This window comes from Microtus pennsylvanicus, chromosome 18 (genome assembly GCF_037038515.1).
Source record: "Microtus pennsylvanicus isolate mMicPen1 chromosome 18, mMicPen1.hap1, whole genome shotgun sequence".
Classification (NCBI taxonomy): Eukaryota; Metazoa; Chordata; class Mammalia; order Rodentia; family Cricetidae; genus Microtus; species Microtus pennsylvanicus.
Window position 1 is genome coordinate 33,643,627 of NC_134596.1, and position 27,631 is coordinate 33,671,257.

General features: G+C 36.9%; 1 protein-coding gene across 2 annotated transcripts in view; it reads left to right on the plus strand.

Moving 5' to 3' along the window:
- Positions 1 to 24,917, plus strand: part of Tyr (tyrosinase) — a 40,456-nt gene extending 15,539 nt beyond the window's left edge. Inside the window, exons 3-5 of one of the 2 annotated variants that reach the window (XM_075952954.1) lie at positions 2,425 to 2,572; positions 22,572 to 22,753; positions 24,685 to 24,917. In XM_075952954.1, coding sequence (XP_075809069.1) covers positions 2,425 to 2,572; positions 22,572 to 22,753; positions 24,685 to 24,917 — 563 coding nt within the window. Of the gene's footprint in view, positions 1 to 2,424; positions 2,573 to 22,571; positions 22,754 to 24,684 lie in introns of those variants that run through there. The other variant, XM_075952955.1, reaches the window with a different exon arrangement.
- The last annotated feature ends 2,714 nt before the right edge of the window (positions 24,918 to 27,631 follow it).

A 27,631-nucleotide genomic window follows, 5' to 3' on the forward strand; every position in this document is an offset into this window, starting at 1 on the left:
AAAACAATTCCTAAATTTCCCATAGGAACAACGCAAATAAACTTAAAGATGTAACTCGCAATATATTGAGCTATTGTTGCTGCCCTTTGTAAAGAATTTGGAGCCATTTTTGGCATATAGGGTTGCTACCATATTCCCTACCGGGTTGTGGGATGTTCCCTGTCCAAGGGGAATCTGACAATGAGCAAATGCAATAGCTTTCTAACATCCTGTGCGTTCCTTAATACAGTTGACTTCGAAAGTGACGAGGGTACAAACTCATTTGAAGAACGCTGCACAAAGAGATTTCTGAGTTGAGCCAGCAAGTTCACACATAGCCTCACAGGTTTTAGGAGATTATCCTTTTATTCTCAGTCTCTGTTGTACATTTATCTTTTAAATACAGAAGCATCTGAGACTCTGATTTTTATTATAGAAGTCACAATAAATTATTTGATCTCACTTCCCAGGCTTTCACTTCTGATCTATTTGAAAAACCTGCTATTTGGAAAAGATCACAGGTTCGGAAGTCAATCACGGTCGTGTTTCATTTGTTTGTTATTCAAATACTAGTTTGACTTTAGTTGTGTTACATAAACTACAAACTGCTGTTTTCTCATCAGTAAAATGGTGACACCAACAATATTGTCCAGTTGCAAGTAATCTCTTTGCTCAAATGAGAATATGTACAAGAATAATATTTGAATTTGGCTTTATGGAAGTAATGTAATTTTTCTTTTAGAAAAGAGCAAAACGCAGGAAGTAAAATTGACAGAGGAAACATTTTTCTTTTATAAAGACAATGTCAGTAGCTCTAATCTACATAGCTTACATCTCCATTTGAACTGTGAAGTAAAAGAGAAAATAATATATTTTCATGTTAGTATCATTTCAATCTCTAAATGTTTGTCCCACATTAAAATCATTAAAGTCCCCTTGTAGGTAACTATCTTATTGCCAACCTCTGTCAGCCACACACAGAAAAGGCATGCTTTTGTTAGCAGATTCAGCAACGAGCACACATTTATCAAGTAAACCAGAAGCAGAGAGGGAAGTTATTACTCAGGATGCTTCTGCTGCTATCAGATCGATGCTAGGTGCTTTCACACCAGCCATCAGAATTAATTTTTACATACTAAGAAATGTGTTTAGCTTTCCTCCATTATATCAATGACAAAAGTGAGGCAAAAAAGTTACCTAAATTGATGAACGCTGTATTTCTTTCTAGTAAATATCCTACCGCATCAGTGTTTTCAAACGAGGTTACGCAGTGCGTCAGGCTCTCAGAAGAATACAAAGCATAGGGAGTTTGGGGAGACCTTATTTTTCCATCCTTATCCTACTATAGTTTTCTAAACCACACATAACGGAAGGTGATGAAGGACTCCTGACACTACTTCACCCCCAAAAGCATCTTGTATAATTATTTTTAGAAAAAAAAAATCATCTTGTTTCTACTTTTCATACACCATTTTTCAGAGATGGTAAAATTATCTATGATGTCAAAAACAAATATATTACAAATTTTACTGCCAATGTTGTCAAAGTATGTAATGTTAATGATCAAGCTATAGAAAAGTGTATTAGGTTAATTTGTTTTTATCTTATTTTTAATTGAGAGATAAAATTGTTTTTATTTATGGTACATGATATTATGATGCTGGTATACACTTTACAGAATGACTAAATCAAGCTAAGCATCACATATCATACTTTATATACTTACTTTTCTTTTGTGTAAATGTTCGCTATCTATTTTCTTACCAGTTTCTAAGTGTACCATGACTGTGATGAACTGTTACATAAATTTTATTTGATTAGTATATCCCTAAACTTCACCAACCTGAAAAATGAAGTGGAGGGTTTTGTATGTTCTTACCTTACAAAGACATGAGGATTTGATTTTGGTTTTGAAAATGAGTTCTAATTAGCTGTGAAATGAATGTTCTACAAAAACAAAAACATTATGACCTGATGTCCCTAGGATAATTACAGATGAATGACAATAAGGTTAATGACAAATGTCATGCTTCTTCTGGTACCAGGATCCAAAACTAAAGTATGTGTTAGAACCAGAGAAAAAGAAGTTACAAAGATACTGTAAGGACTCCTCTAGGGGTTGTTATGCATCTAAATGAGAGTGAATGCTGACTATTACAAAGGTTTCCTAGCACATTGTAGTAGTAGTTAAAGGACTTAACGGACAAGCATCATGAGAGAGTCCATAATGACACAGCCTATCTCACCAATTAATCCAGCTGACACCTTTCAGTTCTGCAAAGATCTCAATGGATATTCTGAATGAAACATCAAATGAGTTTACTTACTGTTTTTGTTTTTGTAGAATTAGGCTTTCCTCTATAGTTATAAATGAGGTGAAATGATTACTTAGATTTTCAGTCATTTAGGTATACTAATTTTAAAAATTATCTTTTTTGTCAACAGGCTTTGCCAGTCCACTCACAGGGATAGCAGACTCTTCTCAGAGCAGCATGCACAATGCTTTGCATATCTATATGAACGGAACAATGTCCCAAGTCCAGGGATCAGCCAATGATCCCATTTTTCTTCTTCATCATGCTTTTGTGGACAGGTTGGTTGACATTTCTTCATAAATTGTGTGTTCATTGGACTTAAATGGACTATCAGTGTAACAATCATATAAATTTTAGTTATCATACAAAACTTTATAAATTATGGTGGTCTGGTCTGTTACCTTGAGAGACCCTAAGCAAAGGTTAAAGTGCAAATCTTTATAGAAGTAATACTTAGTGAAGAGAAATCAGGAAGTGGGAGAGCATGATAAGGAAGGAGAAAAATTCAAGTTAAGCTACAGTATCAGTTCAGGTGTCAATTCAGACATATCTGGAACAGTGTAGGCTGCTTTTTATTTAATATTATATTAGGACAGGGGAATAGATTCAGAATCTAATATTAAAGTGTCAATAACTACAGGTTGACTTGAGATAGGGAATGTCAAACTCCCAACAGCTATCATGATTCCTTAGGCTATGTGCTGAGGATTTGAAAGCTTGCAAATGTTTGGGGTTAAGAGTAAAATCATGAATGTAGGGAATGAACTATGTACAGAAGGGAAAAATAATGACAGTTTTCTGGATTAAAGGGAAAGGCCCTTTCAGACACCCTCTCCACTATTGCTAAGAGTCTTAGCTGGGGTCATCCTTGTGGATCCCTGGGAATTTCTCTAATGCCAGGTTTCTCCCTAGGGATGGGGAACTGGAGTTGGTAAATAAAATAAAAAGTGATTTTTTAAATAAAAAAAGAAAAAAAAGAATGACAGTTTTAATGGAAGAGATAAAGACATATAATTGTTTCACAGGAATTTGCATGGTTTAGAACTCATTTGGTTCATTACTATTTTTAAAACAAGCAGATACGTGGGTGTGAGAAGATTTGTTTAAAAGTGTTAGTCATTCGGACCTTAGAGAAGCAGCTGTCATCTCTCCTGACATTTAACATTTCAGGATTTTAACAGAAATAGCAATGTGTTGGGAGTGGTTGCTACCAGCAAAGATCACTGGATTTAAAACTTTTAATAGTTAGAATTCCTCAACGAATACCATTGAGAGCTTAGACAAATCATGGAGGTATTCTGTTTTCCTTTTCTTATCTTTAAATGTGTCGTTAGTAGAAGCCACAAAGAAGTAGAGGTTATAATAAGCACATAAGCCATGAAACTAACTAAACAGATATGTAGGAATAGTAGGCAGTACAGACAAGACATGGCTGACTTGCTGACAACCATAGAGCTTTTAGGGTGTATACATAATAGAAATAATATAATAATATCATTTTGGTTATATTGCTAGATGGAACTTCATAAAATAATAGATGTATGTCTTTGTAGACAAAGAAAGGATACTCTTCCTCCAATGACAATGCTAGAACTAATCGCAATGGTTGTTTTTAACAGAAGTCAAGGAATGTGGTTGCTACAGAGTGACACCTTCCAAGTAGAAAGAATTACAAACTGGCAGTCTAAAACCAGACTGACAAAGATGGGGTCTGTTGCCAGTTAGAGTTACAAGTTCACACAAGACATTTTAACTGCTTATTACACTCTGGACTGATGTTATTGGACATGGCAGTGAGACTGTGTGAATAGACTTACAGAACAACTGAGTGAGGCAGAGGATGAAAGAGCAGGATAAGATGCTCACCTTCAGTGGTTCCTATTTAAGGTTCAAGATCCTAAAGATAAAGAGAAATGATGCGACAGAAAATCTATTAGCTCTGGAGTCAAAGTCTGCGAAAAACTTCTGGTGCTGCTCCGTGATCTTAAGTGGATTGAAAAAGCTGGTAGTGATACTACCTTCTTCTAAATAATGGGTCTCAACTTTGTAAATTGCAACACAGTATACAGAGACTACCTCTCATATGGAGTAAGAAGGATCTTTATAAGTCGCTACATATTCTCCATTTGCTGTTTTCTTAGTGCTCTCCAGCATTGATACTACTACTTCTGCAGTTCTCTGAAGCCTGCCTTCTGAGTGTAGGACAATACATTTTAGGAATAGCGAACCTGCCTCCATCTCAACTACAGATTAATGATCTCTTCCGCAGTGATTTCTTGGCTCTATTTGCCAGGGAGGCCTTCTTTCTACTCTACTCATCAAGTGTCCCCTGGGCTAGCTTGCTGGCTACACCAAACCATATGCCCTCAAATCAGATGGGGAACGAAATTGGCAGCATAGTAAACCAGGCAGACTGGTGGCAGCAAGACAGGTCCCTGGGACTTCAGGAATGAACAACAGATTGCTTCCCAACTGGTGACTGGAGGCTGAAGCTTGCTCAGAAAGGCATAAATATCAGGGTTATGGAAGGAGGTAATCTCAGAAATCAGAGAAATATCTTCAACTCTGCTCTTGCCATCAGATGGGATGTCAGAGGGGAACTTGTCTCTGACAGATTTGTTTCTTTTCTTATTATAGGACCATAATCAGGTTTAAAATGCTTCCTTGTTTTCTCCTCTGAATTAGAATTAATTTCCTATTATAAATTGCCATTGTGCCATTATAGTAATATTTGACCATATTCCCACAGTTCCTTATCCTGTTAGATCTAGCTCCTAAAACTGTTTGTCTTTGTTAGATTGATTCATGTGTGTCTCTCCCACTGTATCTAGAGCTCTCTGCTGACAGAGTCTATATATTGATCACCTCTGGAATCTAACAACATCCATTACACATAGAAACCATCCACTAGGACTTCCTAAAGTGCCGTGTAATTGATAATCTTGAGTCAGGCATCCACTGCGGGTTATCAATAACATTTGTTGTGGGATAAAATATATCATCCAGGGACACTGAATTGTACTCTATCTTGTGATACATAAATCAGTTGCTCTGACTAGTAACCTAAAACATGTCCTATAATGAAAAAAAAATCTCTCCACGCTTTGTAGAATCAATGTGCTTTGAAGGAGGGAAATTATAATATTGTTAACCTAAATATTTCATTGACAGCAGTGGATAGAAAATTAGGTCTTTGTCATTATCACTGAACTGTTAAATCTAAAGAGATTCTTAAGATCATGATCCAAATTTTTCAGGGCATAGTCAAAATAACCCCCACACAGACAGGTTGGTATTAAGTGGGGAGGAATGCAAACTATTAGTTCCCAGAGACAGTAAAGAATATCTAACATGACAACAGGATATTTATCTAAGACAAGCAAAAGCAGTAGGATTGTGGGAAAATCTTATCTCCCCTACTTAGAGACCAAAGATCAGAAGTTCTATAGTAGCACCAAATATTAGATCCAAGATAGCTATGCAATGAATCAAAAGGCCAGGAAACAGGATACCTGCAGACCTTATATCAGATGATTAAGATCACAGGTTTTAGTAATAAGCAGTTCTGATTTTTAAATCTTGATCTCCAAGCAACAAGGTTGTAGGAGATAGAGACAGAGACCCACATTGGAGCACCAGACTGAGCTCCCAAGGTCCAAATGAGGAGCAGAAGGAGGGAGAACATGAGCAAGGAAGTCAGGACCACAAGGGGTGCACCCACTCACTGTGACAGTGGGGCTGATCTATTGGGAGCTCACCAAGGCCAGCTGGACTGTGACAGAAAAAGCATGGGATAAAACGGGACTCTCTGAACATGGTGGACAATGAAGGCTGATGAAAAGCCAAGGACAATGGCACTAGGTTTCGATCCTACTTCATGAACTGGCTTTGTGGGAGCCTAGCCTGTTTGGATGCTCACCTTCCTGGACCTGGATGGAGGGGGGAGGACCTTGGACTTTCCACAGGGGAGGGAATCCAGACTGATTTTCAGACCTTTTTTTTAAAATTTATTTATTTATTAAGGATTTCTACCTCCTCCCCGCCACCGCCTCCCATTTTCCTCCCCCTCCCCCGATCAAGTCACCCTCCCTCATCTGCTCAAAGAGCAATCAGGGTTCCCTGACCTGTGGGAAGCCCAAGGACCGCCCACCTCTATCCAGGTCTCATAAGGTGAGCATCCAAACTGCCTAGGCTCCCCCAAAGCCAGTAAGTGCAGTCGGATCAAAAACTCACTGCGATTGTTCTTGAGTTCCCATTCTTCCTCATTGTCCGCTATGTTCAGCTAGTCCAAATTTATCCCATGCTTATTCAGACCCAGGCCAGCTGGCCTTGGTGAGTTCCCGATAGAACATCCCCATTGTCTCACTGTGTGGGTGCACCCCTTGAGAGGGAGGGGGAATGGAGTTGGGGGAGGGGTAAAGGAGTGGAGGGAAGGGGAGAGGAGTGGGGGAGGGGGAGAGGAGTGGGGGGAAGGGAGGAGGCGGAAATTTTTTCAACAAAAAAAATTAATAAATAAAAAAGGTGTAAGCCACCACCACCTGGAGAATTCAATTTTTTAATGTCACAACATAGTACCAAGCTTGGTGTTTTAAGAGCAGACATTTATACTAATATAGTTCAAAGAATAAATGTTTGCAACCAATGACAAGAGAGCTGAATTCTCCCGAGGTTTTCTGTCCTTGGCTTGCACGTGGCCATCCTTCCTGTATCCTCATGTCCTCTCTGTGTGCATCTGTGTCCTGTATCTGTTTCTTCTATAGATATTGGTCATATCTGATTGCAGATCCACTAATAACTTACTTAACTCAATAGCCAATTTCTGAGTCTGTCTTTATATCAAGTCACAGCATGAGGTTCTGCAGAGAAGTGTTTCAATATATTGATTTGGGTTTGGGAGCTCATTTACCCTTTTAAAATGTAAACACAAAAATTGAACTCTAGCTGATGGTAGATCGAATAAAAATAGAAAATGCTGAATTGGAGAGAATATTTTAATAATGTGGTAGCAAGAGAAAGGAGAAAAATAATATTTAGAATAGATTTTTATTTTAATAATAAATAGCAGGTCAATGAGGTAAAGATTTATAGGAATTTTGCCAAAGGAATGGTAGAAAAATATTAGAAGTGAAGAACGATGGTCTGCTTTATAAATTGAGTTATGAAAAATTATATGGTTTCAATTTGAAAGCTATATTTAAAGTGAAAAATATCCATATTGTTCTTAAATGATAAATTAAGCAAATAACAACTAGTAAAGTACAAAATATTCATAGGAAATGTTAATATCCACTTTATTTCTGATTTCATGAATTTATATTACTAATATAATTATGTTTCCTTGAGTGTTTCTGTTAGTAACAAAGCATAATTTCTTTATGTACTTTGCACAAAACAGAGGATGTTATTCCCAACCCTAGCATCAAGACAAGATACATTTGTGGAGTACAAACTGTCACATAATCTAGAATAATAAGGAGCATACAGAGCTGTGGGATGTGGGAAGAGACAGATTGCTGTGCCCAGTAAGTCAGAGTGGTATGCCATTCAAAGAGCTTTCTTTAGCCACATCTTTATTCATCAGAGAAAGATGTATATATTGATCAAAAGAACAAGGTTTGTTTAGATGTCATTTTTTTCACAAGAACAAGAAGCAGTAAAACTCCCTTCATCTTTAAGAGAAGAGAGGCAAGAAATAGAACAAAATTCAAGATTGACATTATTCACATTTACCTTAACAAACCAGGAGTAAAATGTTTTGGGGAAGGGAAATCACACAGAATCTTTTATTCACAGTAATCCCTCCTCTGTGAGATCTCCAGAAAGTAGGGTATCAAAGCCCTTGCTCACATCACTGAACTGAAAACGACAACACTTTGTTAATCCGAGAACAGTGCACTCCATAAAGTTCACCTGCTGACCCTCAGTGTGACCTCCTTTCTCTGCTCTTTTTCTGATTCCCAGTGCTGTCTCATTCTCTCTTGTGCTAAAGGAAGGGAAGACATTTCATTTCTTTTAAGAAAATGTTCATTACATTTCTAAATTTATTGTCTGTGTAATTACAAAGCAGATAAGTCCCTCTGTTCTAGATACTAAATTATCAGATGTTCTCCCTTGAGTAGAAGATATTGAGAACTGATAGCTGGGCCAAGGAGAGTCAGCTTTTATTAAGGATGTAGCCCCCTGGTAAGTTGACCACGTTCTAGTGGATGGGTACAAATCCGAGAGTCTATGGGTACCAGAAATTGGAATTGATGAGTTTTTCAAATACGATAGGGTTGCCCCAAAATTGGGTGTGTAGGGAAGGGCGAGAGGAGCTTGGCAGAGCTATGGAAGGAAGGGTAACACAAATTACTAAAAGAAAATTAATACAAAACTAAAAAAATAGAAAAGAAGAGAAAGAAGTTCAAAATGATACCAAACTGAGAGAATGTGAGATTTTCTTTAGATAAACAGATAAAGTCTTTGCGAATGTATTACTAAAGATTATTTTACATTTTCCACACATATATGGCTGTGTCATTAAACACTAAACTCAAACACATTCTGAGATAAGAGAGAAATTGAGAAGACCATTAATTACCTTTAAAAGCAGGCTTGTTCTTATCCTTACTGACTGTTAGTCTCCGTAACTTAATAGTTAAAATTTTGACAGAAATGAAGGACTCAGACTCATGGTTAGGACTGAAATTCCGTCATAAGTCTGAGGTTCCTGGAAATCTACACCATAAATGAATGAATATACTGTTATAACAAAATCCAATAAAGTGATGAAGCTGTGTGTTTCCAAGACGTGGTAGATAACTCATACAGTGAAGAGCCTGAAACCGTGGACTCGCACCTCATGTGATTTTGTGGTTAGTCATTAAACATAGAACTCAAAACTAAGTAAAAACAAACCTCTGATACTGAAACAAAGAAAGTTCATGGAACAGATATGCTAGCATTTGTGGGACATGACACGCTAAGGAAATGCTAAAAGAAAAGTAGAAGAGTATCAGGTATAAGAACAATACAAGGAATTCAAAACACATTCAGGAGGGCAGCGCTTTAGACCTCTCCCTTTGTTTCTTATTTATTAATAGTGCCAAAATTGTATAATTAATTTTAGGTAATAAAATAGTGAGACTAATGAATGAATATGTAGTTTCAAAATCCACACATAATTAAGTGATTAGGAGGACAATTTAATCAGAATCATCTTCCACCAATCCAGGGTTCTTTCTTCAGTCTAGTATGGCTATTCTGCTCCTCATGTGGCAAAGGAATCAAAGATATTAACTCCAATGTAAACAGAGTTTTATTTCAGTAGTCCATGTTAGAATTTCAATGAAATAAAATTGAAATGGTAAAAGAATATTTATTGGCAATAGAGCTAAGCTAGAAATTAATAGCATCACTACAACCAAGACTAAAAGTCTAAGAGAGACATACATGGATCTAATCTACATAAGAAATAGAAAAAGACAAGATCTCCTAAGTAAATTGGGGACATGGGGACCATAGGAGAGGGTTGAAGGGAGGGGAGAGGAAGAGAGGGGAGCAGAAAAAAATGTATAGCTCAATAAAATTAATAAAATATAATAAAATAAAAGTCCTTAAACATATCTATCTCTATGTACTTGCCAGTGACAGACCCTTTCTTTTGTTCTTCAGTCCTTCCTCCCTCCATTACTCCCTCCATTCTTCTCTCCTACCATCCATCCCTTCCTTCACAGTCACGGGTTTTCCCTTTGCTCAATATGTCAGTTTACCTTTTTAAAACTCCTGATTAGGTATCACACAGATCAACAACCTTTCTAAGGAATGACTTTATTTTTAAATTACTCCAATTAGAAGAGATTAACTGAGCAGGAAAAGGAAGAGACTTGGATATATACAGCTGCAGATCCTAACTACAGGAATAATAGTGACAGGTGGAGCGAAACAAAGAGAAGAATCTGTTTCCCAGCCTTTCATCTGCGCCTTCTTGAGTTCCGTTTTCCAGTAGTGAGGACCATTTGTTGTGATCCAAATGTTAGGCTGTCGGCCCCGGATAAATTCACTTTTTGAAGGATGCTTTACATTATCTTCACCCATTACGCTAGACTAAACACACTCTTCTTGTCATTTAAATTCCAATGATACCAGTAATATTACTGTGTAAATTATTTGTGGATTTGTGTTCCATATGCTTCTCCAATTATAAACTATAAATATGCTGAAGTGTGCATAGAACATTTGCTGTTAGTCGGAAAGAAACATTTCAGTTCACAGTCAATTTTCTCTTTACAAATGTCATTCCTGGTGCTGAAACATCTGTGACCTTCTTTGCTTTTTTTTTATCATGTCTTCTAACATTACTTCTTCTAGCTTCTATTATATTTAGTGTAGGCCCTTGGTACTTATCCACATCATACGTATTGGTCCCCTACCTCAAATCTTAAAAGTAAAAGAGAATTAAAAAGTCTTCCTGTACAACACTTTCAAATAAATCTTCCATGCAGTGTTTTGTTTCATACCATCCTCTTGATAAAATGGTAACTACATCTTCCACTGGATGCAAAATTAATGCGAAGTCCTCTGGCAAAAATACAAAGATTTTTGCTATTTAACTTATGCCATGTATTTTCCAGTCTTAATATACCTATATTTATATCTATATATCTCACATACTAATCCCATTCCTTCCTTTATCCCCTCTTCCTGCTTCCCAACCTTCCCCTCATTCCACTCCCCATCTGTTGCTCAGGGAGGGTAAGGCCTCCCATGGGGAGTCAATGAGTTCTGTTCCATCACTATGTTGAAGCAAGTCCAAGCCCTGCCACTCTCTGACACGTCTAGGCTAAGCATAGGAAATGGACTCCAAAAAGCCAGATCATTTGTTAGAGATAGCTCCTGGTCCCATTGCCAATGACCCCACTAACTGCCCAAGCCACCCACTGTCACCTGCATTCAGGTGGCCTAGATCAGTCCTATGTAGGTTCCTCAGGTGTCATTCTGGATTCAGTGAGCTCCCACTATTTGGGGCCGGTTTTTTCTGTGTGTTTCCCCATCATGATCTTGACCCTTTTGTTCATATTATCTCTCCTGTCTCTCTTTGACTGGACTCTGGGAGCTCTGCCCAGTGGTTATTTGTCTACAACACCAGAGAAGCTATGTAACAAAGACAACCCTAAGAGAGACATATATGGATTCACCTAGGAAGGGGAAGTAGACATGATCTCCTGAGAACTTCATCTAGAAACTGATGGAAATAGATGCAGAAATCCACTCTTAATTTTTAATCCAAATAAACCAAATCAAAGTGTTCGTTTTATTTTATTTTATTTTTCAACAATTATATGGAAATTAGGGATTCACAGACCAGGTAAGAATGTGGATAAAGTGGCAATCTAAGATGATAAATGAGACTCTGGTAGATTTCATTAAAATGAAATCTAGAACCATAAGGAAAATAAAGAACATATGCTGATAATGGATGCATCAGGAGGACCAAAGACTATGAAACTGCATTATTTGTGCATCTGTGACTACAATAATCTTCTGTCTCTTAGTAGGTTATTAGGTGGAGAAATGATTGCCTAATTTATTTGGGTTTCCACAAGGTCATAACCTTTATTTATGAAACTATAAAGGTTAAAATTTACATATGAAATGTCATATGTGCGCTTGTCTGCAGTGAATAGTTTCAAGCACAAATAAGGATCTCATCTTCATGATGAACTTCTCCATTGTAGTCCTGGGTTGGGGAGGGGGCTCAGTACAATCTGCCATAACTGGGAAAGAAGTACAGAAGTTAATGATGTATACAATATTGGTATAGTACTGTGAACCTCTATTTGAGGATAAAGAGGCTATTGTCTAGCACTTTTGGTTGAAATATTGTGTTGGAAGTGTGCCAATACCAAATCTATCATGAAGTTATTTAACTGTTATTACCATTAATGATCAAGTTTAGTTGATAGAACTTAAAGATGTCATTCCACCTCAGAATCAAGACCACTTGCTAAGATATAATGATAATATAATATAAATAAATGAAGATATCAGGATAAAAGTGATTTTCCCTTAAAACTTCCTTTGGGGGAAGAATCTGCCTTTTGAAGCTTTTTGTTTCCAACTTTGCAATATATTGCCTTTGCCTGCCTAAGTTAGTACTGAATATTATTTAAAGAATAAATATTTTAAGAAAATGCATTGTATATACTTTCCATTCCAGGCAGTTTTAGCTGGACTGTTGCATAGACAAACTCTGGTCTATACTCTATGGACACAGACAAGAATACGTAAGAAATGTTCATTTCTTTGTAAAATGTCAGATTTTTTCACTCAATAAGTCTTTCTCAAAGTCCTCTCTCTCTCCTTTCTTAATTGCAAGCTATCCTAGTCACACAATTTACGCTGCATGCATCTGTGTTTGCAAAAATAACATGCTTAAAAGTACTGGATGGAATGGGAAACTGAGATCTGCAGAAATGGTTTTAACCCCAGTGGCTCCACATGTTAACTGAATAAATTAATGAAGTTATCCAAGCTCTCAGTTTTTGTTTGCTGGCTTACTTGCATGTGGGGGCTTTAATGAAACCACATTTTAAAGACAGAACCTCATTAAGGCCAAAGACATCTACAACTTCTAGACTACTTGGCTTTGAATCCTTCTTCAATTACCTAATTTTATTAGTCATTTAAATGATAGGTAAGCTTATCCTCTTTGCCACTCAGTTTTCTTGCCTGTAAAATATGGATGTTACTAAAATATAATGTAAAAGAAATATTTAGGATTGAGATGACTTAGAATAGCCCTTGGCAAGTAGTGTATCTAATTTAACTCTCACTACTGAGAATTTTACTAATAACCCTTTTTGCATTGTTATTGGATAAATAAATCATGCAACAATACATTTCAAAACACTTAGCATTCTACTGGATAAAAGAGAACCACCCAACAAGTCAGAAGTATTTATTTCTCATTATAGTAAGGCAATTGAAGTTATAACTCAAATTATTTAAAAAAGAACATGCATTTAAGGAAGTATAATTTTGGTTTTAAGGAAGTGGATCTAGGAAATAAATACTGTTCATATTCATGGTTAAAACTAGGTCAAACATTTCATCATCATAGAACGCAACAAACAAAATGAAACAAAGATTCTCATACCAGCAGCATTTAACATATGGGTATAATCTATAAAGGAAAAAAACCTAGATACATTTTCCTACCAGCTACAACAAAAGCCCTGCACTGTCGCATCAAGTGAGGCAAGCCTGGGAAAGGTGTTCTGTGCATTATCACCTACAAGTGGAATCTAAAACATTGATCTAGAAGGTGAAGGTAGAATGCTAATTATTAACATCTGTTAAGAAGTGGAAATGAAGCTTGATTGATGGATACTGTTACAGTTAGAGAGGAGTAAGAAGGGCCAATGTTTTATAGCACAGTGAATGACTACAGAAATTAATGGAGACCTTAATGAGGGGGATAAGATAAACTTCATCATTATGATTTCACACATTAGAGTGCTGCGGCTCTAAAAACAAATTAGTATTTTCTATCAAGAGATAAATGTAGAATCAGTCCCCTACCTATATTCCGAACAGTCTGGAGAGGCCAGCTTTTTACAACACCATCTCATTGAGTCCCACTGTCTAACTGTGCTTCATGAGTAAAAGCAGATTCATTTGACTTGAAATTAGTTTCTGCCAACTACAAAGTTTTTCAGTTTAGTTGCATATCACAATCCTCTTTCCTTCCTAATAGTCCATTGTGCAGGGTTTACCCCCTAAAGATAAGCTTGTCTTTGGGTAAGGAAAATTAGAACTTCACTGCTTTTATTTCTTTTTTCTTTTTTAAATTGAGTGTATTGAGCTATATATTTTTCTCTTCTCCCTTACCTTCCTCTCCTCTCCCCTTTTATCCTCTCCCATGTTCCCCATGCCTCCAATTTACTCAGGAGATCTTGTCTTTTTTTTACTTCCCATGTAGATTAGATCCATGTATGTCTCTCTTAGGGTCCTCATTGCTGTCTAGGTTCTCTGGGATCGTGAATTTTAGGCTATTTTTTCTTTGCTTTATGTCTAAAGGCCACTTAAGAGTGGATACATATGATATTTATCTTTCTGGGTCTGGGTTACCTCACTCAAGATGTCATTACTTTCTTTTTCTGCTGTGTAGTACTCCATTGTGTAAATGTACTACATTTTCTTTATCCATTCTTTGGTCAAGGGGCATTTAAGTTGTTTCCAGGTTCTGTATATGACAAACAATGCTGCTATGAACATAATTGAGCACATGTCCTTGTGGTACATTGAGCAGCCTTGGAGTATATGCCCCAAAGTGGTATTGCTGGGTCTTGAGGAAGGTTGTTTCCAAATTTTCTGAGAAATCTCCACACTGACTTCCAAAGTGGCTGTAACAGTTTTCACTCCTATCAGCAATGGAGGATTGTTCCCTTTACCCCACATCTTCTCCAGCATAAGTTGTCATCCAAGCCAGGGATATATGTGGGAATAGGCCTGAGCTAGCGACATCCACCTGAGCAGGCCCAAGGCAGTGACCTCCACAGGAGCAGATACAAGAGAGGGACTTCTGAGGGTGCAGGCTCAAGCCAGAGACCTCTGCTGGACCAGGCATGAGTCAGAGACCTCTGAGGGAGCAGGCCTGAGCCAGCAACCTCCACCAGAGCAGGCCTGAGCCAGCGACTTCTGTCAGAGTAGACCCAAGGCAGCAACCTCAGTGGCAGCAGTCCTAAGCAAAAGGGGCAGTCCTGAAAGGCCTCTGAGATTGCTGAGCGACACCCAGTAGAGCAACACCCAGTAGCACCAAGCAACCCCTGGGATCACCGAGTGACCTCCAGGGTGACTGGAACTGTGCTTCTGACTGCCTTTATTACTTGATTTTCTTTCTTATGTCTCCTTTCGATTCTTATGTTCAGTCTCTCCAAACTTATTCATTAGTTTAAGCGATTTTAATCTCATCTTAATTCTTTCCTGTTCCTTAAGGATTACTTTTCACTTTCATTGCCTAAGTTAAACAGTTTTAAAGTATGCAGTTAAAATGGTGGTCAGTTGATGTTGAGATCATTTGAATTTCATGTGTCCTTTATTCATGTTTCATTTAAAGTTAGTCATTCCTGGCACTCTATCCTTTTCAAATGTGACTTCCTTTCAAAAGAGTTGTTTTCAGTAATACTTTCTAAATACCCCCCCTCCAGTGGATTCTGTCATTAGCAAGAGACATTAAAAAATAGAACCAATGAGATGCTGTTATTTCCCACACAGACAGAGGCTCCACCTTCTCCCAGTAGTCTCCATTCAAATAGATGGCATATTCAGTACATGTTCAGTCCCTTTAGACCCCCAAACTTGACTCTTCATCTACTTCTGTATTAGTTAAATATGACTGTCACTAAACACCTAAACCCCTCCACTGACCACTCCTGGCTTCACAGTACTATTTAGACTGACTTGCTTACTTGCAAGACCCACCGTTATCTGTTATTTGTACATGCACTAGAATATACATTTCCTTTTAGTTCTGAGCGAATACAAAGCCCTGGGCTCAACTATGCCAGAGTGACAGTCTCCTTGGGATATCTTTTCTTTTTTCTATTACATTGCAAGATTTCTAAAAGTCATTTCTCAAATCCACAGCCAAGAACTGGACCGTACTCTGGGAGTCCAGTTGAAGAGAGGGAGGAGAGATCAATGAACAGGGGCATCAAGATCATGATGGGTAAACCCACAGAAACAGCTGCCCTGAGCTTGTGGTAGCTTACAGACTCCTGATAGACAGTTAGGGACCTGCAGGGAACCTAGGCCCTCTACATGTTGCTGACAGTTTTAAAGCTTGGTCTGTTTGTGGGGACCCTAACAGTGGGACCAGGACCTGTCTCTGGTGCATGAGATAGGTTTTTGGAACCCAATCCCTATGGTGGGATGCCTTATTCAGCCTTGATGCAGTAGGGAGGAGTTTGTTCCTGCCTCAACTTGATATGCCAGGCAAGGCTTTTTTTTAAACTCCCCATTGGTCCCCTTACCTGATACATCCCTACCCAGGCAGAATCTATCTATCCTTACACTGTTCTCCTAAGGTATAAAGGTTTTGAATATGGTATGGTGTCATAATACACTGTGTTGAGTTATGTACCCAACTTGAGCTTTTGGGAAGACAAGGGCAGGTCTTCTCTTGGCTTTTATCTCCAGAACCAGACATCTTCTTGATGATAGAGCAAGTTGTGTCCTAGCTGGTGAGGATCAGTGAGTGGATGAGTAGAGCCAGGTTCAAATCACCAGCGACTCTTTCAATCCTCCTTTTTCCAATTCTGATCAATTCCTAAAATAGTCAATTTGTACTCAACTTTAATAATTTGGTAAAATTGTGGTTTTCCAATTAGATGGATAGTTCCTTTAAATTGCCTGTAAAATGTATGGGTCAGTATGAATGATTCTACTCACAGTGTCTGGTTTGTGAGTAAGCACTATGGTAAGTATACGATATATATAATAATGAGTGAGGTGACAAGATTGCTTTTAGTGAATTCTGCACACTTGATAATAGACAAAGAACTGAGAAAAAAGTGAAGAAATTCTTTCTATCAAACACACACTCAAAAACTGTAACAATATGATAATCAAAGGACAAAAAAATTAATTCTTGTTGAAGTTCTCATAGAAGTGGTATTTGGCCTAAGCCTTGAAGGAATAAAAGATATTGTAGAATATATTAGAGAGCCCTAGAGAAGAATAGCTCAAAATCAAATTATAATGCTAATGCCAATATCAATATCAGTAATCGTTTATATTATGAATTATTCTCCTTCCTTCTTAGAATCCTGGAGGCTATAAGTCTGAGATCATAGTGATAACAGAGCTTGTTTCTTCTAAGGCCTTTTTTGTGTGGCCAAAAGATCTTCCTGTGTCTTCATAGAGTTTTCCTTGACCCTATCTCCCTCTAAGTCTGCCATTCTCCGGGGGTCTTCCATCAGACTGTGCTAGTCTCATAACTTCATTTTAAGTCAATCATCTCCTTAAAGATCTCATTTCCAAATATACTCACCAAGGTATTAGGATTTGCTTCACCATATGAGTTTTCTGGGTGAAATGATTTATCTCATACTGTTACAATATTTCTATTTTACTAAAATTAAAACTGACATTGGCACAGGTTAAGTAGCTTTCCTAAGTTCCTACAGTTCTTAATTATTAAAGATTCTGAGCCTAATCTTGCATCTTCAGGATCCTTCAAAGTTCCTTCACAACCCTCTAAAAATTGATCACACTACAAATTTTTACTTTCTCACTCTATCACCCCCCCGTGTGTGTGTGTGTATGTGTGTGTGTGTGTGTGTGTGTGTGTTTATGCTGTGCTTGTGCATAGGAGATCAAAAGTTAACACTGGACCTATCTCATTTCTGAAAGAAGGTTTCAAATTAAACATGGATTGATATTGTTAATTGACAATTGATATTGTCAATAAGCAAGTCTTAAAACAGGGTCTTAGAAAACATGAGATAAATATACTTGAGTCTGAGACAAGGGGCTCACCTTATTCTCAGATTCTTTTTAATATGCATAGATGACTCTCCTTTTGTGTAGATGCTGGGAATCTCTATTCAGGTCATCATATTTGCATAGCAAGTACTATACAGACTGAATCATTTCCCAGACCTCTCTACACAGTTTTTCAAATGCACTACAAAGTATTTCTTAGCTTACTTAATGGTTAATTTTCTGGGGATCTACAAGTGTACTGACAGTCCAGTAGGTGACTCCACACCCATGCACATATAAGCAGTACTAAATGAATCCAGTAGGTATTAAGAGGTGAGACAGAGGGAGGAACAGTAGGAGAGAAAACAGGAAATTGGGAGAGAAATGATGGAAAAATTAGGAAGAATTGGAAAACTGAGAATGGAAGGTAGACTTGATATAAACGCATTATATGTACATAGGAGTATTAAACTGTTTTTAAAGTTTCTTATCATTAGTGAAGGCAAAAAGTAAAATGTTTGCAAAGCCATTTCTTAGAATATTCCTTATCTTGTCAATGATATATAAAATATAGCACCAGATCCAAAATGTAGAATATCTATTTCAAAAATATTAATATTGACTCATGTGTTAAATGAAGCAAGAATGTTTCTGCTATGTAAAAAAATATCTATGACTAATCAGTTTGAGTACCTAGTAGACTGTGTAGGGTGCATTGCATATATAGTTAATTGATATCTCACAAACCTTTAAATTTCTTATTAGCCACACTTTACAGCTAAGGAAAATGAAGGTAGGAAAATAATTTCTTGTTTTTCACAGTAAAAATAATGTGGGGAATCTGAAACCAGATTTTCATATTTCCTGCTTCTTTCCTTGCTCACAAGCTATAGTACAAATATTTTCTCTCATCTCCTCATCCCATAGGGTACTCCTTCTTTCAACAGAAGGTAATGTAATTTTTTTCCTTAACTCCTTCTACCTACAACTACCTGCTGTGAATGTGAATTTTCTAGAACACTCTCAGCATTTTGGGAGTCACCTCACAGATACACACAAGTCACCCTATGGAAAGAATATTAAGCTACTCATCAGAAAATCCCATATCAGTGTTCATCTCTGCAACCCACTTCTTTGTTCTGGACTCAGGGTCCACATGGTATAGGAGAAAAGTTAAATTCCAATTATGAACACAGACACACACAACTTTAGACTTCTAAGGTCCGTGTTTCACTGCCATGAATTCATCTCTTCTGAGCAATCTGGAAGACATTATATAATTCAAAGTTGCTTCTCATTCATGATCAAAAGTTATTTCTTGCATACTAACAAGAAAAGAATTAAACATGGAATAGAAAACTTGGGTATAGTTGCACATCGCAAAAATCTGATATGAAACCTCAGATAGCTTTAGCAAATTACAGTTGAGTACATAATAGCCCACTAAACACCCAGCTACAGAGAGGTCTCTTAGAGTTTAAATAGAAATGTTGTAAATTAACAACTGCAATCCATCCCCCACTCTTCCAGGGTTCCATTGCTTCTGTGTAGAAAATATTTTCCCCACAAGTATGAACTCTCACAATACCTATAGCCCTATGCAGCATCTCACTATCCAGTGGTGAGTTCTTGCTTCCATACCTCTTCAGTTTTCCTCTGTTATTATTTTTATTCCTTTGCCGTACAAGTCTATCAGTTTTTTTCTTTGTTTCAGTCCACTGTTCCTATCACAATGCTTGAAACTGGGTGATTAAATAACACATTTGTTTCTTAGAGTTCTTAAGGATGTGGATTTAGGGACTCATTTTGCTTTGACATCCAATGGGAAAAGCTGGAGTACTCAGTTATCACAAGGGAACATGAAAGCAAGGTAGGGACAAAATTGTTTTCATAATAAGCCCTGTCATAGAGAAATTATTCAGCTCCAAAGAACATTAATCCGTTCATGAAGGCAGAACTCTCTTGCCTGGTCTCCATTTATTGGGCTCTGTCATCCAATATTTTCAGATTTAGGGTCAATTTTTTTTCTTTCAATTCATCACCCACAAGGTAATCTGTAATCTTTCAGAACACTTGTCTGTCAAAGCCCTCGTTCACCACTTTAAATTCAAACAGCAACTTCTTACTGCTCCTAGGAAGAAAGCATGCAAAATCTGTAAAAAGACTTCCTCTGCTCTTCATGACTGAAGCCATGACAATAAATTGGTATAATATCGATTCTTAAGAAATCTTGAAAAAACACTGCATCAGGTCAGGCAGTGGTGGCGGATAACTTTAACCCCAGCAGCCATACTAGCTAGCCATAGAGGAAGGGCAGTGGTGGTGCAGGCCTTTAATAGCAGCACTAGAGAGAAATATGAGGTGGGACGAGACAGGAACTCGCTCTCTTTTCAGTCTGAAGATTTCATAGGGGTGAGAGCTCTCCAGTGGCTTGACTGCTCTGCTTCTCTGATCTTTCAGCCTGAACCCCAAAATCCGCCTCTGAATTTTTATTATTTGCACTACAGTTAGGTTTATCTATAAAGCAGATCATTCCATATTGTTATGATTAGTTTTTTTTTCCTAATTTGGCAGTGCCTATCTGACTGTCTCCCAGACTTTCATAAATCTATCCAGATTCATTTAAAATGAATTTTCAACAAGATTTTTCCCCAAACTGTCAGTGTGGTTATCCAATTTACTATTAGTATTTCAATGGGAGACATTCTAGACACAGTCTGATGAAATTTACTGTAGATGAGAACTACCACTAGAGATTTTAATCAAGACGAATATCTTCATTTCCAAAGGTTGATAAGGTAATAAGGAAATTAATGGTCTCATTCATTAAATCTGGTGCTAAGGATTGATGTTCTTGTCCTATTTAGGTAAAAGCTTTGTTTTCATTTCCTGGTATAAATAAAATTATTTATAAATTAAACTATAATAGTACTTTTTCTCAATTGACATCAGGTACAGATTTTACCTCCAGCCTCAGCCTAGTGACTCACTGCATACTGTCTTGTTCCTATACCAAAGTGTAGAGGGGTTGGGACATGATTAATTGTCAAAGATTCTCCTTGTGACTGAAAATATATTTAGTAGTCAAAAACATATGGATTTAAGCAAATAACTTACTTATATGTCAAAATTAATAGTTAATTATATATCAATATTAACAATTAATTAATATTAATTTATGGTCAAGTGTATATGGAACATTATATGTACACACCTCAATAACCAGATATAAAGCAATTACATGTGAAACTTTTTTTTGGTTCGTTGGTATTTTCTAAATTGCATGTCATTAACAAATAAGACTCTTTGGAAGGTAATAGTACAAGTTAATATTGAAAGTATTTATAACCGTAGAATTTTGTGCTTCTTTTTAAGTCAGTTATATTTTTTTTAAGTTGAGAAATCTGAGAGCCAAAGAAAATCAGTCTTTTAGAAAGCAAAATAGTCAAGCCAATGGAGATTTCTTACTTCTGCCAAGGCTGGGAGACTGCAGACTGGACTATGAACCTCTGCCTCCTCCTGTTTTATATTCCCCTTTAGTGCTGGGATTAAAGGTGTGCGACTCCCTAGTACTGAGGTTAAAGGTGTGAGTGACCACCACCTGGATCTATTTCTGCATTGATCTTGTGTAGCCCAGGGCGGCCTTGAACTCAAAGAGATCCATCTGCCTCTGTCTCCCAAATCCTAGGATTAAAGGTGTGTGCCACCACTGCCTTGCATCTATTGATTTAGTTTGGTTTAGTTTGCCCTCCTATTTTCAGGCAAGTTTTATTTATTAAAACATAAACCAAATATCACCATACTATTGCTCAAGGAAAGTTCGTGAACTCCAGATCTCGTTTGTCCATCTTATACAGTCTAGTAACATAAATTATGTTTTTGCTATTCTTTAAAAGACTTTCTATAAATTCTTTTAAATGGTGAATTTTAATTCATTTTTATTCAATCTTTTGATGCAATTATTTTTTTAACATTAATGCCAGTTTTAATTGTGCTGAACAGAAACTAATATTGCCTCATTTTAATAGCAAAGTTAATAGCTGAAAGGATTTAAGCTAGCTCACAGAACTGTTGTGAAACAAAGTCAGAGGCAAATAAAAGCAAAGGGGGCAACATCCACAAACACACGAGCAACCATGCCAGAGAACAGAGCAGTGCAGAACAGATTTCTTGCATGGTACAGCTAGTTTTGCTGCCCATGGAAATCGATGATGTTTCAAAGATTCCCACTGCTCACTACTAAGATGGATTCCCATTGTCCTTGTTTTTTTGTGTCACTGTTTCCCATTTCCAGGATAATTTTATTCTATTTTAATGCCTGTATAGCAATCATATGATCACATAAGAGCTTTAGGGAAAGCTGGAAATGGGCTGCTTCACCTTGTATCATTGAAGGAAGGCTCTGCCTCAGGAAAAAAAAAATGGCTTTTTTCCAAGGTTGAAACAACCATCACAAACAAAAAGTGAATAAATTCTAGTTTTTTGTCAACTTAGTTTTATATGTTTTTTCCCCTTGACTCTCCTTGCATTTGTAAAAACTTGTATTTAACTTATGACTGACTAAATTTCATGCAACCCAAAGTTGCATTCTGAAGGCTCTAAACTATCTATAAAAGTTTAATTATTTTCATAAAGAAAAACTTAAAGTTATTCTCACAATTATTTCTGATGAGTGACCTTCATCAGGATATGATAGTAACTTGCTAGAGTTTGAAAATAGTAAGCATTTGTTCAAGTCTTTGGAATATTAATAATTGCCTTTTGAGAATTTAAAATTTTATTGAGTATGAATAACACTTCCCTCTACAGTATTTTTGAACAATGGCTCCGAAGACACCGTCCTCTGCTAGAAGTTTACCCAGAAGCCAATGCACCCATAGGCCACAACAGAGAATCCTACATGGTTCCTTTCATACCACTGTACAGAAATGGTGATTTCTTCGTTTCATCCAAGGATCTGGGATATGACTACAGCTACCTTCAGGAGCCAGGTAAGGCTCAGCTCTCTTCAGATGAACTGTGCATTCCTATATGACCGACCTCTTTTTGATAGTATAAAACATCCTATGTGTATACAGTGTTTATTTCAAAACTCCTTAAGAATTGATATTATACCAATGTATTGTCATTTATAAATAAGAATCAATATTATACCAACTTTTTGTCATTTATAAATGAAATTCTGAGTATTCCAAACTTTATAACTTTTCCATCTACTCTAAGACATTTTGTACAAGTAAGTTATTGAAGAGTGTAGGATTAGGATGCCTTTTAGCCATAATTCTACCAGCTAGCTCTTTTATAAGAAAAGAAATATTATTTCAATTCCCTGAATTACAGTTCATGCACATTATATATTTAGATCAGAATAACTCAGTGACTTTTCTGAACTATGTTAAAGAATTCTGTGCAAGCAGTATGATACAAGTGAGCACTTTATGATGTACCACTGGGAGATCTATACTAAGCACCGGGAGACTCTTGGTAGAATTACCAATACAATAATGAAAACTTTCAATACCAACTAATCATGAGAGTCATAATGCTTTTAATCGCCAATTACTATGCCTTTGGTTAAAATCCTTAGGACTAGAATTAGTTCTGAGCTTTGATATTCCTATGTAGAAATATGATACCTTTTTGACAAACAAGGAATAGGTAGTAAGGAAAGCCTAATCCATGCAGAAACTACATATTATTCTAATCTATGTGATTGTTACAATAAAAAATGATTGAGAAAGACAGCCTAAAGAAATTTTTTTCATGGATTAATAGGTTTCAGATCATTATTGACATGTTCCATTGGTTTTGGCCTGAGGCAAGATAGAAGTATCAGGTTAGACATATGTAGTAGAGAGAAAGAGGGACTCGTGTCTAAGATGTAGTCTTCCTTCAAAGGCCAACTTCCAATGACTTAACTCCTTCAATCAAGCCTCACCCCCTACTTTCAAGTACCTACTAATTATGTCCCATTATATTGTAAATCCATTATCGATTAATTGACTGATGTAGCCAGAATTCTCATGATACAATTGCCAAACCTATTAGCCGGCAGTTAAGTTCTCTGAACATCAGTCTTTTGGTGGTGGAGCAAACACTTTATGTTTAAACCGTAACTCCATGTATTATTTGTGTATTTAATTTATTATTAGATAAGTATCATTTTCTATAAAAGAAAGTGAGAATATCAGTCTTACAAAGTTTAAGTGAGTTCTTAAATGTTAAATAGCAATATATGGAAAAGCTGATTTTGTCACTGCACGTATACTCAGCTTTACGTAGTATATGAAGGTTTGAAGAAAACAATGTAAAGCTATAAATGGTTTAAGGGTAAGAGATATTCAAGAGGCACTATTATTTTGGCACATTGATGGACAATTAATAAAACATAAATAGACATGAATAAAACATGACTAGAAAAGGAAATGACCAAATATGTAAGCTTTACTAACTCCTAGTTCCTATGACCAACTCTAGTTCCACTCTGACTAGTGTAGACTGGATATCAATAAGCATCAAATCCAGTGTGGAAGTCCAGCTGATTATGGAAGGAAATATGAGGACTCACTTGAGAACAAATTTTTAGAAGTGTTTTGCATGGAATTATTCTTCATTATATTTTGAGGACAACATTAATAGAGATTAGCAAATCAGCTATATACTGTGTGAATAAAAAGGAGATTATAGGACTCTTGAAACTTTTGACCTGTAAAACAAATAAATTAGAGTACAATTCACTATTAACTATTATATTGGAGAATAAAAGGAGAAGGCCCAGGCACAAGGGGAAGACTCTAATGTTGTTATGTAGTAGAAAGATGAGCTAGGGTTAAGTATTTCTCAAAGCATCTGACTTCAAAGTGCCAAAACGCTACTGATGGTAATGGTCATGTTGCTAAAAACTGCACTATCTCTATTTCAGACCCAGGATTTTACAGAAGTTATATTGAGCCCTACTTGGAGCAAGCTACTAGGATCTGGCAATGGCTCCTCGGGGCAGCACTAGTAGGAGCTGCTGTTGCCGCAGCTCTGACTGGGCTCAGCCGTCGCCTGTGCTGTCGTCCTTACAAGAGGAAGCAGTTCCAGGAAGAAAGGCAACCACTTCTCATGGAAAAAGATGACTACCACAGCTTGCTGTATCAGAGCCATCTATGAACAGCCTAGGAAACAGCGGGACCAAAAGGTCTTGCCGCAATCTACCTATATGTTGGTGAGGATTGTTCCCACAATTTTAATCTATAACAAAACATAGACCACAGCTATTTGTCTTACTACTTTTGCTCTGCCTCTTGATTTACCCCAACGTCTAGTTTCCAAGGAAAGACTGGTACTTGTTAAAAAGTCACTCTTACTTGTATCTGAATAAAATTTCTCTTACAATTAACTGGATGGATTTTGATAAATGTCTTGATTATTTAAAATATAATTATAATGAAATTATAACAATTGATGCCTATGAACTTGAGACACATTTTTGTTTTCGTTCCACTTTTTTTTTTTGGTTTTTTTTGAGACAGCGTTTCTCTGTGGTTTTTGGAGCCTGTCCTGGAACTAGCTCTTGTAGACCAGGCTGGTCTCGAACTCACAAAGATCCGCCTGCCTCTGCTTCCACTTTTAATTTCAAAGAAAATAAAAATCTTTTCTTTCTCCCATCTCCCTTCTTCACCCCCCATTTGTGTGTGTGATTGTGTGTGTGTGTGTGTGTGTGTGTGTGTGTGTGTATTTTGATTTTGGTTGATTCAAAAAATTTTAAAAGTCTGGGATAGATAAGCTGTTTATTTATTTCTGAATTTATTTCATTAATGATTAAGAATAACTATGAAATAAATAGTATGGGAGAATCCTCTGTTCGTCTTATTATTTGTTATATTTAAACTATCTTTTCCAAAATCTGTGCCTGCTGGAAGGAAATCAGAAAAGAGATGGGAATGTATTCTCTAATACAATGGTGACCCGTGGGAGGAGGAGAGATTATTACCTGTACTTAATCCAGGTTAAAAAAAATAAAGAAAAAGAAAAAGAATCAAAACATCAAAATGGGCAATTATAGTGGCATTTGAAACTCGAAGTTGGTGTGACCGGAATCTGAAAGCATTAAGACCAAAGACAAAAGTAATGAGAACAGAAATGAAAACAGTCTGCATTGGTTTCTGGACTGACAGTCTAGGGTAACATCCAGTCTCAGGGCACAGTGGTGTGGGTCAATCTCAGGGCACATTGGTATGGGTCAATCTCAGGGCACATTGGTGTGAGTCAGTCTCAGCACGGATTGGTGTGAGTCAATCTCAGGGCACATCAGTGTGGGTTAATCTCAGGGCACATTGGTGTGGGTCAATCTCAGGGCACATTGGTGTGGGTCAATCTCAGGGCACAGTGGTGTGGGTCAATCTCAGAGCACATTGGTGTGGGTCAATCTCAGGGCACAGTGGTGTGGGTCTGTTTCAGCATGGATTGGTGTGGGTCAGCTTCGACATGGTTGGACTTAACATGACTCACCAAAGACTGCTGTGGAAGTAAATTCTTAGTTCTGAATGACTGTCTAATGACATGTAAAATTTTATGTGTGTTTACTTGTAGTACTGGCAATCAATCCATGGCTTTGCAGAGGCCGTGCTAACATTCACTTACACTTTTCTACAAAACATTTACGTAAAAATTCAGCCAAGTAATTTTTGCTACAACTGACAGGTATCTTTATAAACTCAGTTTTCCCCTTTATCACAATGTAATTCCCTCTTATGCCATGGCATGTCATTATAGAATACTGTTTTCTTTCTCTATAAGTTCAAGGTCTCTATTCGTGTATCAGCCACGTCTCTGATAAAGAGATACCACCTCTTTGATTCCATATTGATTCTAATCATAACAACAAAATTATATTACTGAGATTTCAAACTCTCTAAAAATTTCATTAAATTCCCTTTAACCTTGTGCCCTTTAACCTTGTTAATTGTATGGCTTTTATAGACTGCTTCATTTTCTATCATGAAATTGGTCTCTTGTTACACATTAACCCATATTTTGTTATGAAGAAATAAATGGTATTATTTTTATTTTTATTCATTTCCCCACTCCCATGGGCTTTATGTTTTACAAGTGTAATTTTAGTATTTATATTTTTCAACAACTCAAACATATAATTCTCTGTCTGTAGAAATGAATCTGTGATGGATACACATCACTTCAGCCTGTGTCTCTAGATAACAATGGCCATAGAGCATTATTGTTGAATTGCCATTCCATGGTAGCAAAAGCTTTGATTTATGAGAACAATTTCTTTGACAACGGGGGAGGGGGGATAGAAGTCTCTGGGCCATCTACTTATCTACAGAGAATCTGTGTTATTTTGAGGGTTTGTCAATAGAATGAAGTTCTACTCCCCTTTAGTTAGACTCCTAGAAGGTATGAGATACAATTATGCAAAAGGCAGTTTTTAAGCTTATATTACTTATTTTTTTAAAGCATTTGACAGTTTATATAATATAAAGTAAATTAAAATGGGTTATGAGAACCACCAAGGTTTTCAAATTGTTTAGCTGTGGAAAACCATATGCCGATAACTTATATAGTTTTTAATGTGCTTTTTAAATTCTATATGCTTCAGATTTATTACTTTAGGCATTTTTGTAATAGCAACCATAATGTAGTAGGCAGGAAGTCCTCAATCCAAGCCCCTAACTGATGAGCTTCTGAGAGAGGGACAGTCATTATTCTTCACAAGCCTATCTCCTGGTAAATCCATTATACTCCAGTACCATACGCACAACATAAGAGAGAGTCAATGAGTTATTAAATAAAAAGAAAGGAGAAAATGCAGAAGAGGAGGCAGTAAGATAGGGGTGGAGCTATAGAGAGTTAAAGGAAGTTGA